A 16,762-nucleotide genomic window follows, 5' to 3' on the forward strand; every position below is an offset into this window, starting at 1 on the left:
CAAAGTGGGGAAATTTTTTCGACACTTTAGACAAAAGCGGCATCAAGGTCTATCTAAAAACATCCCGGTAAAAAGTTTTAGGCAGGTTTTGTCGGAATTTGCTGGCATCACACACATGGCTTGACCAAAACTATAATTGGGGTGTCACTTCAAAAACTGAAGTTCCTAGTGTACTTGCGAGGTCTTGAAGAATTCAAAGAGGATATTTAAATTTCCCTATAGGGTGAGTTATGAAATTTAAAAAATCCAAGATGGCGGCCAAGCTAGGGTTTCTCCCCGGTGTGCACTCGCTTGCTTCTTGGAAAAAATGCTCGGACTATTTTCTTTGCATTTTTGTTGATGTGCAAGGTGTGGGCGGGGCTCACCTCGCAGACGTAGGGTTTCTCCCCGGTGTTATGGCTCACAGTAAGGACGTGTAATGTTTTGAAACCCCTAAATTTTTCCCTGATTTGGGGTTAATTATAGCGAAGTGCCACAAAGTGCGAATTTTTTTTCGACATTATAAATGAAAGGGTAATATTATTACAGGTGGATTTTGTCGGAATTTATCAAAAACTGAAATTCCTAGAATACTTGCAAGTATACTAGACCCGGCTTCTAGGGAAAATTATGACATTTTAGAAATCCAAGATAATAGGGAAGTTTAACATTTTAGGGAGTTAGTCCATCGTGACAAATTCACCAGGAATTTATCATGGTTTCCAGGGGGAAACCATCGCGTGGAGGTCAACCTGACATGGTACATTGTTAGTAATGGGGTCATGAGTTCATCTTCTCCCCACTTAATAAAGTGGCGCTTTTTGATTACGGCAGTGTATTAGATACAGACACTCCAGTATTCATTCATGGTACCTGCGTCTCTTGAACCTCTTGGGGCACTGTGTACAGGCGTGTCGCTTGTCGCCGAGGTGTGTGGCGCGGCGGTGCGAGTGCAGGTTCGATCTTTGAGAGAAAGCAGCTCCGCAGATGTCGCATGCGAACGGACGCTCGCCTGTAAGGACACCGTTTCAAACGTTACGAAATGAAATATCAGAATAAACCTTGAGATAATTTTTACAACAACACTATAGATCCTGATGGGCATAGTTACGATGAAAGACACTAGAGAGACTAACTATTTTGTATAATATATTTTCTGATTTGTGTATAATAATTTATTACAGTTTACCTCAATTTTATTAGTGTAATTCTGTTACAAATTTTTACATGTAGGTGGAGGTGGTGCCGTGCGCGGACGGGGTCGCGTCGTACCTGTGTGTACTCGTGCGTGGTCGCTGAGCTCTGGTCTCCTGGCGAACCCCTTACATGAGACAATGAGATAATGGAGGTGGAGGTAGGAGGTGTCCCCGTGCGCGGACGGGGTCGCGTCGTACCTGTGTGTACATTGTGCGTGGTCGCTGAGTTCTGGTTCCTGGCGAACCCCTCGTGATACAATGAGGTGGAGGTGGAGTGTGGAGTGACACTCCGTATTAATGCGCGGACGGGGTCGCTTCGTACCCTTGTGTGTACAGGCGTGCGTGGTCGCTGAGTTGTGGCGCGGCGAACCCCTCGTGATACAATGAGGTGGAGGTCGAGGTGGAGGTGTCCCCGTGCGCGGACGGGGTCGCGTCGTACCTGTGTGACTCGTTTCAAACGTGGTCGCTGAATATCAGAATCTCCTGGCGAACAACCACTCGTAGATCCAATGAGGGGAGGTGGATGAAAGACACCAGTTTTGCGCGGACTCGCGTCGTACCTGTAATATATCGTGCGTGGTCGCTGAGTTTGTGTATAATCCTGGCGAACCCAATTTTATTAATGTAATTCGTGATACAATGAGGTTTGTAGGTGGAGGTGGTGCCGTGCGCGGACGGGGTCGCGTCGTACCTGTGTGTACTCGTGCGTGGTCGCTGAGCTCTGGTCTCCTGGCGAACCCCTTCCCGCAGACGGAGCACACGAAGGGCCGCCGTCCGCTGTGAGTGACGCCGTGCACCTCCAGGTTGTGTTGGCTGGCGAACGCCTTGCCTGCCGACACACGACCGAGCCTTACTCCTCCTCGTAGACCTTGGCCTTCTCTTAAATCACATCATATCGAGCGGAGCCCGAAGTGTGTGTGGTGTGCGCCTCCAAAGGTCGATCGGCAGACCATAGAGTGGGGGCAAAGGAGTGGTCCCCATCTACCTAAGGTAAAAAAGCCCCCAGTCGCCCGAGTCGGCCAGATGGAATGGACACCCAATAGGGTAGTCCATTCTCGGCGATCCGAGGTGGAGAGCCACACACTTGCGTCTCCGATGGTCGTAAGGACTTAAGGTGTGACCGCCGGGTCGGACCCACCTCCAAGAAAAGCCCGAGAAGTTGGCGCGCGGCTCCCCTCGAACTTGCCCCCCCCCCCCCCCGGTGTTACCCCCTGTCTTGCCCCCCGGTGTTACACCCGGTCTTGCCCCCCCCCTCGGTGTTACCTAGGTCTTGTCACCCGGTGTTACCCCTGGTCTTGCCCCCGATGTTATCCCCGGTCTTGCCCCCCTCGGTGTTATCTAGGTCTTGTCCCCCGGTGTTACCCCCGATGTTATCTCCAGTCTTGCCCCCCTCGGTGTTATCTAGGTCTTGTCCCCCGGTGTTACACCCGATGTTATCCCCGGTCTTGCCCCCCTCGGTGTACCTAGGTCTTGTCCCCCGGTGTTACTCCCGATGTTATCCCCGATCTTTCCCCCTCGGTGTTACCTAGGTCTTGCCCCCCGGTGTTACACCCGGTCTTGCCCCCCGATGTTACCCCCGGTCTTGCCCCCCGATGTTATCCCCGGTCTTGCCCCCCTCGGTATTATCTAGGTCTTGTCCCCCGGTGTTACACCCGATGTTATCCCCGGTCTTGCCCCCCTCGGTGTTACCTAGGTCTTGTCACCCGGTGTTACCCCCGGTCTTGCCCCCCGATGTTATCCCCGGTCTTGCCCCCCCTCGGTGTTACCTAGGTCTTGTCACCCGGTGTTACCCCCGGTCTTGCCCCCCGGTGTTACACCCGGTCTTGCCCCCCGATGTTACCCCCGGTCTTGCCCCCCGATGTTATCCCCGGTCTTGCCCCCCTCGGTATTATCTAGGTCTTGTCCCCCGGTGTTATCCCCGGTGTTACCCCTGGTCTTGCCCCCCGGTGTTATGACACTCGATCCCGTGACTCCGACAAAAGGCGCTTCAATGTAAGGATACCTTGGAGATTTTTAGTGGGTACGAGTCTCACGGTACCCGCTTGCCAAATATACTCGTATTTAAGAATTACTATTAATAAATATATCCTTAACTCTGCTTGGTCTCGCTTTCAGGCCAAAACTACTGGATCATTTAAATAAATTTGGTACACAGATAGTCTAGACCCTGAAAGGAAATAGCCTACTCTTTAATGCGAAAAAAGGGTTGTAAAGGGTTGAAAGGGGAGATGAAAATTTGTATAGAAATATCGTAATTTTTAAAGCGAGGAGCTTGGTAATCATTTTGTTCTGTCATCTGTCATCATCTGTCTGTCTGTTGTTGGCTCATATTGTTTAAATATAAATACATATGACATTCAAGATTCGTTAAAATGTTAGACTTAAGGGGTTAAATAAAATAAAAATGAGTACAAACTCTCAACCTCTATTTATATAAATCTTGCCATTTTTAAGCTATAACTTTGAATATTTTTTCTTTATTTGGTCAAAATCTCTATAACACGCGAATGGAGTCGCGAGCATAGCTAGTATAAAACACAATCAGCTTCAGAGAAACACATTAAATATAAATGTTTAAACAGTAGAAGATTCGAACTTGCGGCCGTTAAAACTAAAAAGGTGTGTTAAACTACAAAACCATCGGGGCCGTCTAAATTGTAACTCACCACAAATTTTGCAGATGAAATCTTTGATGCCAAGATGCGTCTTCTCGTGCTGAGTGAGGTTTTGTTGAGTCAGGAAACTCTTATCGCACTCCTTACATTTGAACGGCCGCGGTCTGTCCTGTGAACGAATAACATATCTGCTCTAATCACTATGACTGATTTCCTCTCATTAATTGTTTAACCAGTTGGTTATATATTCAATATTTTTTCTATTTGAGTATTTAATTGAATTAGTGCTAATTGGTGGTTTGTATTCACACACTTCAACTTAAAAATGTAAAGTAACAATAAAATTATTTAAAAGAGCAACACGCAAGTTTCTTGCTCGTTCTTCTTGTGATGAGACAGCTTTCCGAACGAGCGGTAGATTAAAAAAATGTAATGACTATTCAAAAGTGCTTCAATGTAAGTTTATTTGAATAAATGATTTTCTATTCTATTCTATTCATAATTAATTATTTATAAACTATTATATGTATAACTAATCTGGCCATTAATAATCTATACATATAAATAAAATTGGAGTGTCTGTTTGTAATATTGAAATAACCGTTTTTTACTAAATGCATATGAATATAAATACGGTGCATACACCAAAATATTTTTTTTACAAGTTTTGTCTGTCTGTCTGGTCTGTTTCTTTGTTCCGGCTAATCTCTGAAATGGCTGTCCTTATTTTGACGGGACATTTTTTGGCAGGTAGCTTATGTAATAAAGAGTAACTTAGACTACTTTTATTTTACAAAATGTAAATTAAATTCCACGCGAACAAAGTCTCGTGTGTTACATAGAATTTTTATTTTTTTAATTTGGTATACGTATATTATTTTAAAAACTTTCGATTTTGCGCCATTTCACATATTTTTTCCGTGTTCATTATCAAATTACAAAATGGAATGGGATGTTAAGGAAAATAGGATTGCTGTGATGGCCTTGCAGAAAGTGGGTATGAAGCCATTATATTCCAGACACTTCAAAAGCTTGGTATAGGCCGTATGTTTTTATCTGGTACTATAATCAGGCACAATGACACTTCGCTTGACCTAAAATATGGTCGAGCGCATTGATGGCTGGCTCATTCGTCATACTCGTGAACGAGTGCTGCTTATAGGGACTGGTCTGCTCTTATCACTACGACTGATTTAATCTTATTGTATATTTATATTTGACCCAAAAAAAATAGTGCTGGTTGATAGTTTGTATTCACACGTTTCGACTTGTAAATGTAAACTTACAAGGATTATTTAAACGAGTAACACACAAGTTTCTCGCTCGTTCTTCTTGTGATGAGACAGCTTTCCGAACGAGCGGTAGTAATTAAGTTTTATTTGAGTAAAGAATCTTCTATTCTATTCTATTCTTCGTCTGTCGAAGACCAGATAAGATCGGGGCGGCTGCATGCTGCTACGACTACAAAGGCCGTTAATGCTGTTAAAGTTAGATGGAAACCTCATTAGGAAGCAAAAAATCTTATAACAAATAAAGATTCCCGCAATGAAGTGTGTCGTATTATAAAACCAGATCGGTGCAGGTGGACGGCGACCTGGTGCGTCTTGAGATGCGCCTGGTGCGTGTACTTGGAGGCGAAGGTCTTCCCGCAGAGGTGGCAGGTGTGGCCGCCCGGGCCGGCACTGCTGGCCGCGCCCCCGCCCGGGACTCGAACCCGCACCGCGCCGCCACCACCGTCCGCACCGCCCGCACCACCCGCCGCGTGCTCCGCTGTATATGTCATATATTTATTTCATTATTAACTTATTATAATACATTCAAAAAGGTCTTAACACCTACAATCGCAACGCAAGTGTAATTTTATAAAGTAAAGTTTGTAAATACATATTAGTGTTCAATATTTATTGTGGAATAATTTCGAAATTATATAGTGAAGATGGATTGACTTATAACATTAGTGTGACGTAGTGTAGTGAAACGTTACCTAGTGAAGTGTAACGTTACTTAATGAAGTGTAGTGTGACTTAATGAAGTGTAGCGAAACGTAGTTTATTGTAGCGTGGCGTTTTGTAATGTAGCTAGACGTAGTGTAGCGTAGCGTGATCTAGTGAAGTACAGAGACACATAGTGTAATGTAGCGTGGAGTAGCGTGTAGTGTGACACGTAATGTAGTATAACGTAACGTAGTGTGGTGTAGTGTGAGGAGTGTGGTGTGGTGTGGTGTGGTGTGGTGTGGGGGGTGTGGTGTGGTGGGTGTGGTGTGGTGTGGTGTGGTGTGGTGTGGTGTGAGGGGTGTGGTGTGGTGTGGTGTGGTGTGAGGAGTGTGGTGTGGTGTGGTGTGGTGTGGTGTGGGGGGTGTGGTGTGGTGTGGTGTGGTGTGGTGTGGTGTGGTGTGGTGTGGTGTGAGGGGTGTGTGTGTGTGTGTGAGGTGTGTGTGTGGTGTGTGTGGTGTGGTGTGGTGTGTGAGGGGTGTGGTGTGTGTGAGGGGTGTGTGTGGTGTGTGTGGGGGTGTGGTGTGGTGTGTGGTGGTGTGGGTGTGGTGTGTGGGGTGTGGTGTGTGGGTGTGTGTGGGTGTGGTGTGTGTGGGTGTGGTGTGGGTGTGGGTGTGGGTGTGGTGTGTGGGTGTGGTGTGTGGGTGTGTGGGTGTGGTGGTGTGGGTGTGGGTGTGGGTGTGGTGTGGGTGTGGTGTGGGTGTGGGTGTGGTGTGTGTGGTGTGTGTGGGTGTGTGTGTGTGTGGGTGTGGGTGTGGTGTGTGTGTGTGTGTGGTGTGGTGTGGTGTGTGTGTGTGTGTGGTGTTGTGTGGTGTAGTGTGGTGTAGTGGGGTGTAGTGTGGTGTAGTGTGGTGTAGTGTGGTGTAGTGTGGTGTGGTGTGGTGTAGTGTGGTGTGGTGTGGTGTGGTGTGGTGTGGTGTGGTGTGGTGTGGTGTGGTGTGGGGGGTGTGGTGTGGTGTGAGGAGTGTGGTGTGGTGTGGTGTGGTGTGGGGGGTGTGGTGTGGTGTGGTGTGGTGTGAAGAGTGTGGTGTGGTGTGGTGTGGTGTGGGGGGTGTGGTGTGGGGGGTGTAGTGTGGTGTAGTGTGGTGTAGTGTGGTGTGGTGTAGTGTGGTGTAGTGTGGTGTAGTGTGGTGTAGTGTGGTGTAGTGTGGTGTAGTGTGGTGTAGTGTGGTGTAGTGTGGTGTACGGACCGAGGTGCGCGGAGTAGTGCGCGCGCCGCCGCAGCACCCGCCCGCACTCGCGGCAGATGTACAGCCGCGCCGCGTGCTGCTGCCTCAGGTGCTGCATCATCACCTCACCATCCAGCAACACGCAATCTGAGGACACCACCACACTCGCTGCATTATACCGTCTCACCTCTAACACACCAGTCCTCGGGACCGTGCTGCCGAAGTCTATCAATATCCATCGACATTCCGCTACAATTAGCATCTGTGAGACCACAAATACTCCATGTGGAAACATGACTACCGTTACGACCTTCTCTAATGAAGATCATATTCCGACCGTTATTGAGTCTACACCGATATTGTAACACGTGTTTCGCCTTAGCGTTAAACAACCAACAATAACGTTCCCAAGAAGGGTTGATGTCAAACATGCGGCCGGCCGTAAAACACTTATGCCAAAAAACTTTACAGTATGGAAAATATGAATACGATGCGAGTAAGGGCTAGGGCGTACCCCAGAGGCGACGCGCAGAGCCAGCACCCGGCTCCTGTGGGAAATGAGTCAGGGTTGTCGCATCATCCCGTATGGATGCGACATGAGGCAAATTCGGGAAACTCAGGATGTCAGACTAAGGTATGCAAGTTGGAATGTAGGCACGATGACTGGAAGAGGAAGAGAACTACCGGATGTACTAAAAAGAAGACGAATAAATGTGCTGTTTACAGGAAACTAAATGGAAAGGGTCAAAAGCTAGAGAAATAGGTGAAGGATATAAGTTTTATTACTGTGAAAGTGATGGAAAACGAAACGGAGTCGGAATTGTGTTAGATAGTAATTTAAAGCAAAGTGTGATGAATGTAAAAAGAGTGAGTGATAGAGTAATAGCAATAAAAATAATGTTACAGAACATAATCGTTAATGTGGTTAGTGTATATGCTCCTCAGGCCGGTTGTGACGATAGAATGAGAGAAAAGTTTTGGGAGGAATTCGATACTGTAATGATGGACATTGCCAGTACAGAAGATATTTATATAAGGGATGACTTTAATGGGCATGTGGGAAGATTATACGAGAATGCATGGAAAATGGGGATTTGGAAATCGCAACCACGAAGGAGAGACTAAAGGCAGCTTCCGCTTTTGACTTGGCCATCACCAATACAAGGTTTAAAAAGAAACAGGATCATTTAATTACCTACACAAGTGGACACCATAAGACACAGATTGATTATTTCTTACTCAGGAGAAATAAAATCAATTGTGTCAGAGACTGTAAGGTCCTACCGGGTGAGGATCTGATATCACAACATAGACTAACTAGTACTTGATACAAAAATTAGGGTTCAGTATAATAAAAAAAAAACCGACCGCCCCCAAAAATAAGATGGCACATGCTCGAAAGGGATGAGAATGCAATGAAATTTAGGGAACAACTGAATGATATGATGATAGAAATGAATAATATGGAAGGAAAATCTATTAACGAATGTTGGAATGTAATAGCTAATGGAATGAGAGGTATAGCAAAACATATTGTTGGCGAAACAAAAGGGACGAAAATGATAGAGAAAGATACTTGGTGGTGGAATGAAAGTGTGCAACAAATACTGAAAGAGAAGATAAGAGCGTTTAAAGAATGGCAAAAGAGCTGTAAAGAGAATAATACAAAAGACGAAAAAAAAGGAAGTGTATTTAGGATGCAAAAAGAGGGCAAAGAAAGCTGTTGCAACGGCAACGGCGGTTGCGAATTCCAAGATAGACTCTACGCCTCATTAGATACTTCCGAAGGCCAAAAGCAGCTCTTTCGACTAGCAAAAATGAGAGATAAGAATACAAACGATAGAGTATATGTAAAATGTATAAAAGATGATAAAGGAAAGGTTCTAATGAAAGAAGATGATATAAAAGATCGATGGAAAAATTACTTTGAAAACTTAATGAATGAAGAAAATTCATGGAATAAATCGATAGGAGAGGAAAGAGTGAATGTGGGTTTAGTCAGAGAAGTAAGAATGGAAGAAGTAAAACAAGCTGTGCGAAGTATGAAAAGCAGTAAAGCCGTAGGACCAGATGGAACACATCACAGTGGTCGGTCGGCGATCTCTTCACGCGAACGCCATCACGAGAGGCTTCAAGGACGCGCGTCGTCATTCTTATTCGATTAATTTATAAATTCATATTAGCAATACATTATATTTAAACCTACAGTCAGCTTCTATTGAAGATCCCTTAGGGCCTTGACAGTGGTATTCATTGAGTAATAACTGGTGCAAAAAAGATCCTATGTAAAACTATTTACATTATAATATCTCAAAAATTAATAATTTTTGACGACTGTAAAAACACTTTAGACTGTAAAAAGTCGTCTGTTTAGGTATCTTCATATAATCTACTAGCTGACCCGCGCAACTTCGTCTGCTTTTCATTTCCCCACCTTTTGCAATATTTTTCATTACATCTCCGCTCCTATTGGTCGTAGCGTAATGTTATATAGCTTAAAGCCTTCCTCGACAAATGGTCTATCCAACACAAGAATAATTTTTCAATTCGAACTAGTAGTTCCTGAGATTAGAGCGTACAAACAAACTCTTAATATTAGTATAGATTTCCTACCAGTGTCTTTGTTATTCGCGCACAGCAAACATTTGTACTGGCCATTCACTTCTTCCACCATTGTTTGTATCTGGAAATTAAATATATACACACTTAATACATATACATAAATAATACAAACACACACAAAATCAACACTAAAGATGTGTCAACTCGAGTTAACTCGAGTTGAATTCTCCCAACTCGGGTTTGAAAAATTCAACTGGTAAATGAACGTATAAAGTAAAAGAGCGAGTGCATAATCATTTCATATCATACAATTTTCACTCGTCATAAATGTTTCAATATTGATTCGAGATCGTTATTATTAATTTTTTTGCATATTCGTCCGGTTATGTTATCATTAATATGATTCATATAATCTTATTAAAATGATTAGGGTTCCATAAGTCCTTCCGCGGCTTTGAAGTACCATTTCTACTCGCCCGCTATGGTTCGGTGAAGCTTTCAAGGCTAGCTGCGGCCAAAAACATTAGATTTATTCGAAAAATAAAAAAAAACAACGAAAAATGTTTATTCCAGGTAACTAGAGTCAACTCGAGTTAACTCGAGTCATGTTTATTACGAGTTAGCACATCTCTAATCAACACGACTGTTGACTGGTAGATAATGCAGTCAGGCATTAAGTCTGCAATGTACCTAACATTTGTAATGTTTCTGTCAACACTTGGCACCCTTCCATTAGTTTGTTTATTACGGAAACCACAAAATATATTTTTAAGAAGAAATATTCATTCAAGTGCATCATAAGAAGCCAGAGTTTCGTGATGATACTGGTCAACTTGTAAGGAGTCAATTTTGTAAATGTTGGTGGTATTCCACGCGGGAAAAACCGCGGCCACAGCTTTATTATTATTATAGCCTTCATTCAGATCAACTTATACATTATTTTAAAACAAACATAATACTTTAAAACTTAGAATCGAAAAAATTATACTATTACTTGAATCTTTTTTAATTTCTTCAGATCTGTTTGCCAATCACCAAAGGTCTCCTCCAATCGTTTCCATTCTTCTCTTTCTTGAGCTACTCTGTTCCACATTACTCCTGCCACTACCCTAATATCATCACCCATCTTGAGTGGGCACAGCTAGTAAGTGATAGTACACTCACCAACATATCATCATCGTCAGCAGTATCAGGCTTGCTCTGAACTGACTTCACTCTATACATCTCACCAGACTCCACCTTTATGAATGCACCACCTGAAGCGTAAAATTTAGAACTTTAAAGTCAAGATGGCCTCGATGGTCTAGCTGTTTAGCACACAGCTTCACTTCCGATGGTTGCGGGTTCGATTTCTCGCACGGGACAGACATTTGCATTCATGATTTTATGTATGTTTCATGTTCATGTATAATAATAATAATAATAATCTCAGGACAATTCACACAGCGCCACCTAGACCCAAGATAAGCTAGCTAAAGCTTGTGTTATGGGTACTACTTTTTTTTTTGTAAATAAAACGATTGACGATTTAGCAGACTATCTTACTTCGACTGAAGGAGGAGATAATTGTTGGTAATAGGGAATTTATAATGGAATGATGCACTCTTCTGCGCTAACGGTTTACGCTGGCGGGGCACCAGTGGAGGATGATAAGATGAGCATAAGGTCAGGTCACTTGTCCCATTGTGACTAATAACTCTGTGATCATTTAACGGACCTCGACCATTTAGCACCGTGCCTTACTTCGGACATGAGATAATCGTTGGTAATAGAGAATTTTTGATTGATGATAATACTTGCCAATCGTGACAAATTTACCAAGAATTTATCACGATGGTTCCCAGGAAGTGGAGCGCGCCACGCGTGGAGTTCGACCTGACATGGTACATTCATCATCATCATCGCAGCCCGGAAGATAAAAAAAAAAAATACGTCCACTGCTGGACATAGGCCTCCCCCAAAGATCTCCACGACGATCGGTCCTGCGCTGCTCGCATCCAATGCCTTCCCGCGATCTTGACCAGATCGTCGGTCCACCTTGCTGGAGGCCTTCCCACGCTGCGTCTTCCGGTCCGTGGTCGTCACTCGAGGACTTTACTGCCCCAACGGCCATCTGTCCTACGAGCTATGTGCCCTGCCCATTGTTTTTGTACATTGCTAGCAGTAAAATAAGTAGTCTACATTATTAACCATCCCCTTTCCTCCTGACGCTTACAGTATAGCTCTGCAGGTCAGAATTGAAGTTAGAGAACAGAACAGAAAAGAACAATGATATGACCTTGTTCCCGCGCGGCGGCTATAATCGCGTTGGCTGTTTCCTCATCACCAGACACCTGCAACTCTATTTGGGACTCCTCATTTGAGTCTGAAATTAGAAAAAAAATATATATATATATATATATTACATACACATCCAAAACCTATAAAGTCGACTTTTGAATAAATATATTTGCGTGGATATCTCACTCTTGCCTATATCAGCTGTCAAGCAATTATGTCGAAATAATCATTTTTTACTACATGCTTATGAATATAAATATGGTACATACACCAAAATAACATTTTTTACAATTTTTGTCTGTCTGTCTGTTTGTTCCGGCTAATCTCTGAAATAGCTGGACCGATTTTGTCCGGACTTTTTTTGGCAGGTAGCTGAAGCTACTTTTATTTTAGAAAAATTCTCAAACTTTTTTGTTAAATTCTACGCGGACGAAGTCGCGTGTACTGCTAGTCATAAATACCTTATAGACGAACATACATATGATATAATATTATAAAAGTAATATATTGAAATTGATTCTGTGGTCACGGCACTGACCACGGCAACCTGCCACGGTAGCGCCGGTACACCACACCCTTCGGCCAGTAGTCTTCCTTCATAAGGAAGATAAAATTAAGTTTATTTCAAAACTGATTATTTCTATTCTATTCTAATAAAAATACCCTGTAACTTCAAGTGCCAAAAGGTGGCCTTATCACTAAATTAGCCCCAGCCATTTTTAAGCATCTAGTCAAATCCTATTTTCTCTCTTTGTAAATATGTTTCCTTCTTCTACACTGTTGTTTACCTGTGACATTTTAACTAGTATGATGTTATGGTTTATATGTATATTATTTGATGTATACTATATTATTATATTATATTATTATGTATTCATATGTATGTAAATTTGTGTATGTACTATAATTTAAGTGTATACAATTTTTATGTTTCCACTAATGCGCCACCTACTCTATTTTTTTTTTTTTGTAAATACCTACTCTCTTTCCAAAGTTTGTCTGTAAGAGATTGCATTAGCGATAAGACCGCCTTTTGTACTTAGTTTTTTTTTGTTTTGAAATTTGTTCATACAATAAAGTGTTATAATTAAAAAAATAATTAATTAAATTAGTCGAATTTACAATCAGTGGCGTAGTTAGGTAACCAAGGGCCCTGGGGCAAACAAAAAAATGGGACCCTAGATTACAGTTTTACTAAAACGTACATATCTGTCAAATTGACAACACTGCCAACCCACAGAAAGAATTTAGGGTAACTCCGAAGGTATAACTTTCAAATTTCTCTGAACTGAGTTGCCATGATTAGTCGGGTTGCAATCTGTCATATTTATTTTGAAAATGGGAGAAATTTTCAAAAGTTCAGATCGATTGAGATTTTCTGGTATGGGTTCGAGGGCTCCCTGAGCTTGAGGGCCCTGGGCACTGTCTCGCATAGCCCTGTTTAAAATATATGTATACCTTGACTGTCTGTTACTTCGAGACCGTCGTGCGGCTGTTCATCCTCATCAGCGACCACGAACTTCGTGCCATCGTACAACACGCGCTGTCCGGCCGCCATGCGGATGATGGTCGTACCATCTTCGTCTTCCATCACCAAAGTTTCTGCTATCAATGAGACAATTTAAAAAAAAAAACATCTAATTGTTGTCGATGTATTATTATGTACATGACATTTCTACATATCAATATGATATTCAAAATCAATTCAATTCAAAATATCTTTATTCATGTAGGTCTATTACAGACTCTTATGATATGTCAAATCTAACATATTATATATAGATGAGAAGAACCCATGACCGATATTCTTTTCAAATAATACACGCAAAAGTTTGTAAGTATAGATGTTTGTTACTCTTTCACGCAAAAAATACTGAACGGATTCTGATGAAACTTTACAGTAATATAGCTCATACATCAGAATGACACATGGGCTATATTTTATATTGAATTTTAAAACTGGTGAAACCGAGGAATTCGTTTAAAATGTCGGAGCATTAATAAATTAGCAGTCCAATCGGGTGACCTCGGTTTATGTACTGCTCGTAGAATGATGGATGGAGATAGGGGAAATGGTACCATACCAGTCAATCGGTTTAAAAATGGCGAGAACAAATATTTATATTTATTATTATCTGTAGACTTGTCCAGTATGAACTTGTCCAGCTCGTCTGATGATGGTCATGATTATTATTATCATCAAATGGGACTATTGTTGTAGCATATAACCTCAATGTTTATAATATTTTGACGTCGATCACTCTTTTGCGTTATTTTACAATCAAATAATGTCTACCAATACGTGTTATTTGTCATTTTATTTTTTATAACTATATGATAATCATAAACTTAAACTGGCTATAAAAAAAAGTAATTCAGTTGAATTCCTTTGACAAGGTCCCCATGTTTCAGCTAGCTAGAAATCTTTCCTCCAGCTCAAGGATAATTAAAGAGAATATTTGCCTACTACCAACAACTCACCTGCTTATACTGATTGCAGATACCTAACTACCAAAAAAAAAAAGTTGAATTCCTTGCCAGATCAGTACAATCTGTATACTGAACTGGACGGTTGGGAAAAAATATTAATATTAAAAATTTTACGTTCATAAACAGCTAAAATAATAATAATAATAATCTTAGGACAATTCACACAGCGCCATCTAGACCCAAGATAAGCTAGCTAAAGCTTGTGTTATGGGTACTAGACACATAGATTTTTTTTATAAATACATACATAATATATATGGAAAACACCCAGACCTCATGAATAAAAATGTTTGTGCCGTGCGAGGAATCGAACCCGCGACCATCGGTCGTAAAGCGGTGCACTAGACCGCTGGACCACCGAGGTCGTCTTAAAATGTCCTACATTAATAAATTATTTCTGATTAGGTTAGATTATAAAAAAACTCACGTTCACCATCGGCTTCATCATCAGTTTTAAGTACGTGTAGCTTGTCCAGTATGAACTTGTCCTTCTCGTCTGGTTGTGGGGTCTCATTGGGGTCCGAGAGTAGTAGCCCCATATCGAAAAAATTCGATTTTGTCTTCTCTTTTGCGTTCTGTAATCAAATAGAATAAGAATTTGGTTATTTATATTTTTTTGTGTTAAATATACATAATTTGTAAATCATCATCATAATCTCAGCCCGGAAGACAATTACTGCTGAACAAAGGCCTCCCCCAAATATTTCCACGACGATCGGTCCTGTGCTACTCGCATCCAACGCCTTCCAGCGATCTTGACCATCTAATCCCAAGCTAGGCACAGCCTGTGTTATGGATACTAGATAACTGATGTAAATCCTTATTTTTTTTTGTAAATACATACATAATTTACATAGAAAACACCCAGAGAGATACAAACAAACATACTCATGAACAAATGTTTACACGTGCGAGGAATCAAACCCGCGACCATCGAAGTAATGTGATGTACTAAATTGCTAGGCCACCGAGATTGTTTTTGATTGGTCCGAGTGTTTTCTATGTATATTATGTATGAATTTACTAAAAAAAATATTTATATCAGTTGTCTAGTACCCATAACACAAACTCTGCTTAACTTGAGACTAGATGGCGCTGTGTTAATTGTCCAGGGTTATTATTATTAATTCCTCCAACCGTATTTACGCACTTAACATAAACAGGTAAACGGATTTACGATTTTATTATATACCCACGACTGAAATTAAATTTATTTTTCTACAATGAAAGTAGCCTAAGTTACCCCTTATTACATCAACTACCTGCCAAAAAAAGTCCCATCAAAATCGACAAATCATCAAACAGACACTATCTGTCTGTTTGTTCCGGCTAATCTCTCTACATAAAAATTGTAAAAAATGTTATTTTGGTATTTATATTCACATGCTTGTAGTAAAAAACGGTTATTTCAATATTACAAACAGACACTCCAATTTTATTTATATATATAGATAAAAGAATTACTTAATAACAATATTATACGTACCTTTAGTGCATCAATTTCAAACACCAACTTCCCACTGTCATCTGTGGTGACCGGCACAACTAACGAGCAGTCTACAACATGACAAATAATATATTTTTAAAACATTACAATTTCTTTTTGTAGCAGTGTCAAAGACGTTAAATGTGGTAATTTATTAGTGTATTAGCTACTCGCCCCGACTTCGCATGGGTGTACAATGTACATGTATTATATATATAAACCTTTCTCTTGAATCAGTCATCTATTAAAAAAAACCGCTTCAAAATCCGGTGCGTAGTTTTAAAGATTTAAGCATACATAGGGACAGACAGCGACAGCGACTTTGTTTTATACTATGTAGTGATGATCTATAACAAATAATATAAAGTCGAGTAATAGACAATTTGCTTTGATGTTCTTTTACTTCAAAAACTTTCTTTTACTTAAATATTTACCACGACTGTCCCGTCTAATTATTGTATTCTGTTCTAATCAGGGATGTTATGGATATGAAATATCAGATACGGATAGGTTTCGGATATAGGAATGATTATTATACCGGATACGGATGCGGATATGATATTATTCCGAATTATCCGTTAGTTTCGGATAATTTCGGTTACGAATATAATTTTTTTAAGGAATTTCAAAAGTAAAATACATATAGGTAATAAAATGGTTACATAACGTGTCTCAATTAGGCTCCGCCCCTATCCGATATTATCAGAAACTTTTATTTCGGATTCAGTTACGGTTACGGATATTTTTTATATCGGATATCCGATAGTTTCGGTTATGGTTACGGAGCTTTTTAACATACTACCTACCTACCTACTATACAAGTTTTTTTGCTACTAGAACGAATTTTTGCCATTGAAAAAAATCACTGCTCTAACTATTGTCAAAATCCGTTGCGTAGTTTAAAGATTTAAGCATACCATAGGGACGGACAGACAGCTACAGTGACTTTGTTTTATACTATGTAATGATAATAATGCAAGCTCTGCTACATGTA

The 16,762-nt window shown here is 41.1% G+C and overlaps 1 protein-coding gene across 1 annotated transcript in view; it reads right to left on the reverse strand.

Annotated features, from left to right (window-relative positions):
- LOC131855497 (uncharacterized) overlaps window positions 1–16,762 on the reverse strand; it is a 30,459-nt gene that overhangs the window by 8,570 nt on the left and 5,127 nt on the right. Inside the window, 12 exon segments of the mRNA XM_059206777.1 lie at window positions 352–399; window positions 826–991; window positions 1,867–2,004; window positions 3,842–3,959; window positions 5,385–5,560; window positions 6,972–7,097; window positions 9,564–9,633; window positions 10,677–10,768; window positions 11,791–11,877; window positions 13,251–13,397; window positions 14,710–14,857; window positions 15,769–15,854. Coding sequence (XP_059062760.1) covers window positions 352–399; window positions 826–991; window positions 1,867–2,004; window positions 3,842–3,959; window positions 5,385–5,560; window positions 6,972–7,097; window positions 9,564–9,633; window positions 10,677–10,768; window positions 11,791–11,877; window positions 13,251–13,397; window positions 14,710–14,857; window positions 15,769–15,854 — 1,402 coding nt within the window.

Source organism: Achroia grisella, unplaced genomic scaffold (genome assembly GCF_030625045.1).
Source record: "Achroia grisella isolate CSIRO2021 unplaced genomic scaffold, CSIRO_AGI_Agris_v1 utg1433, whole genome shotgun sequence".
Lineage (NCBI taxonomy): Eukaryota > Metazoa > Arthropoda > Insecta > Lepidoptera > Pyralidae > Achroia > Achroia grisella.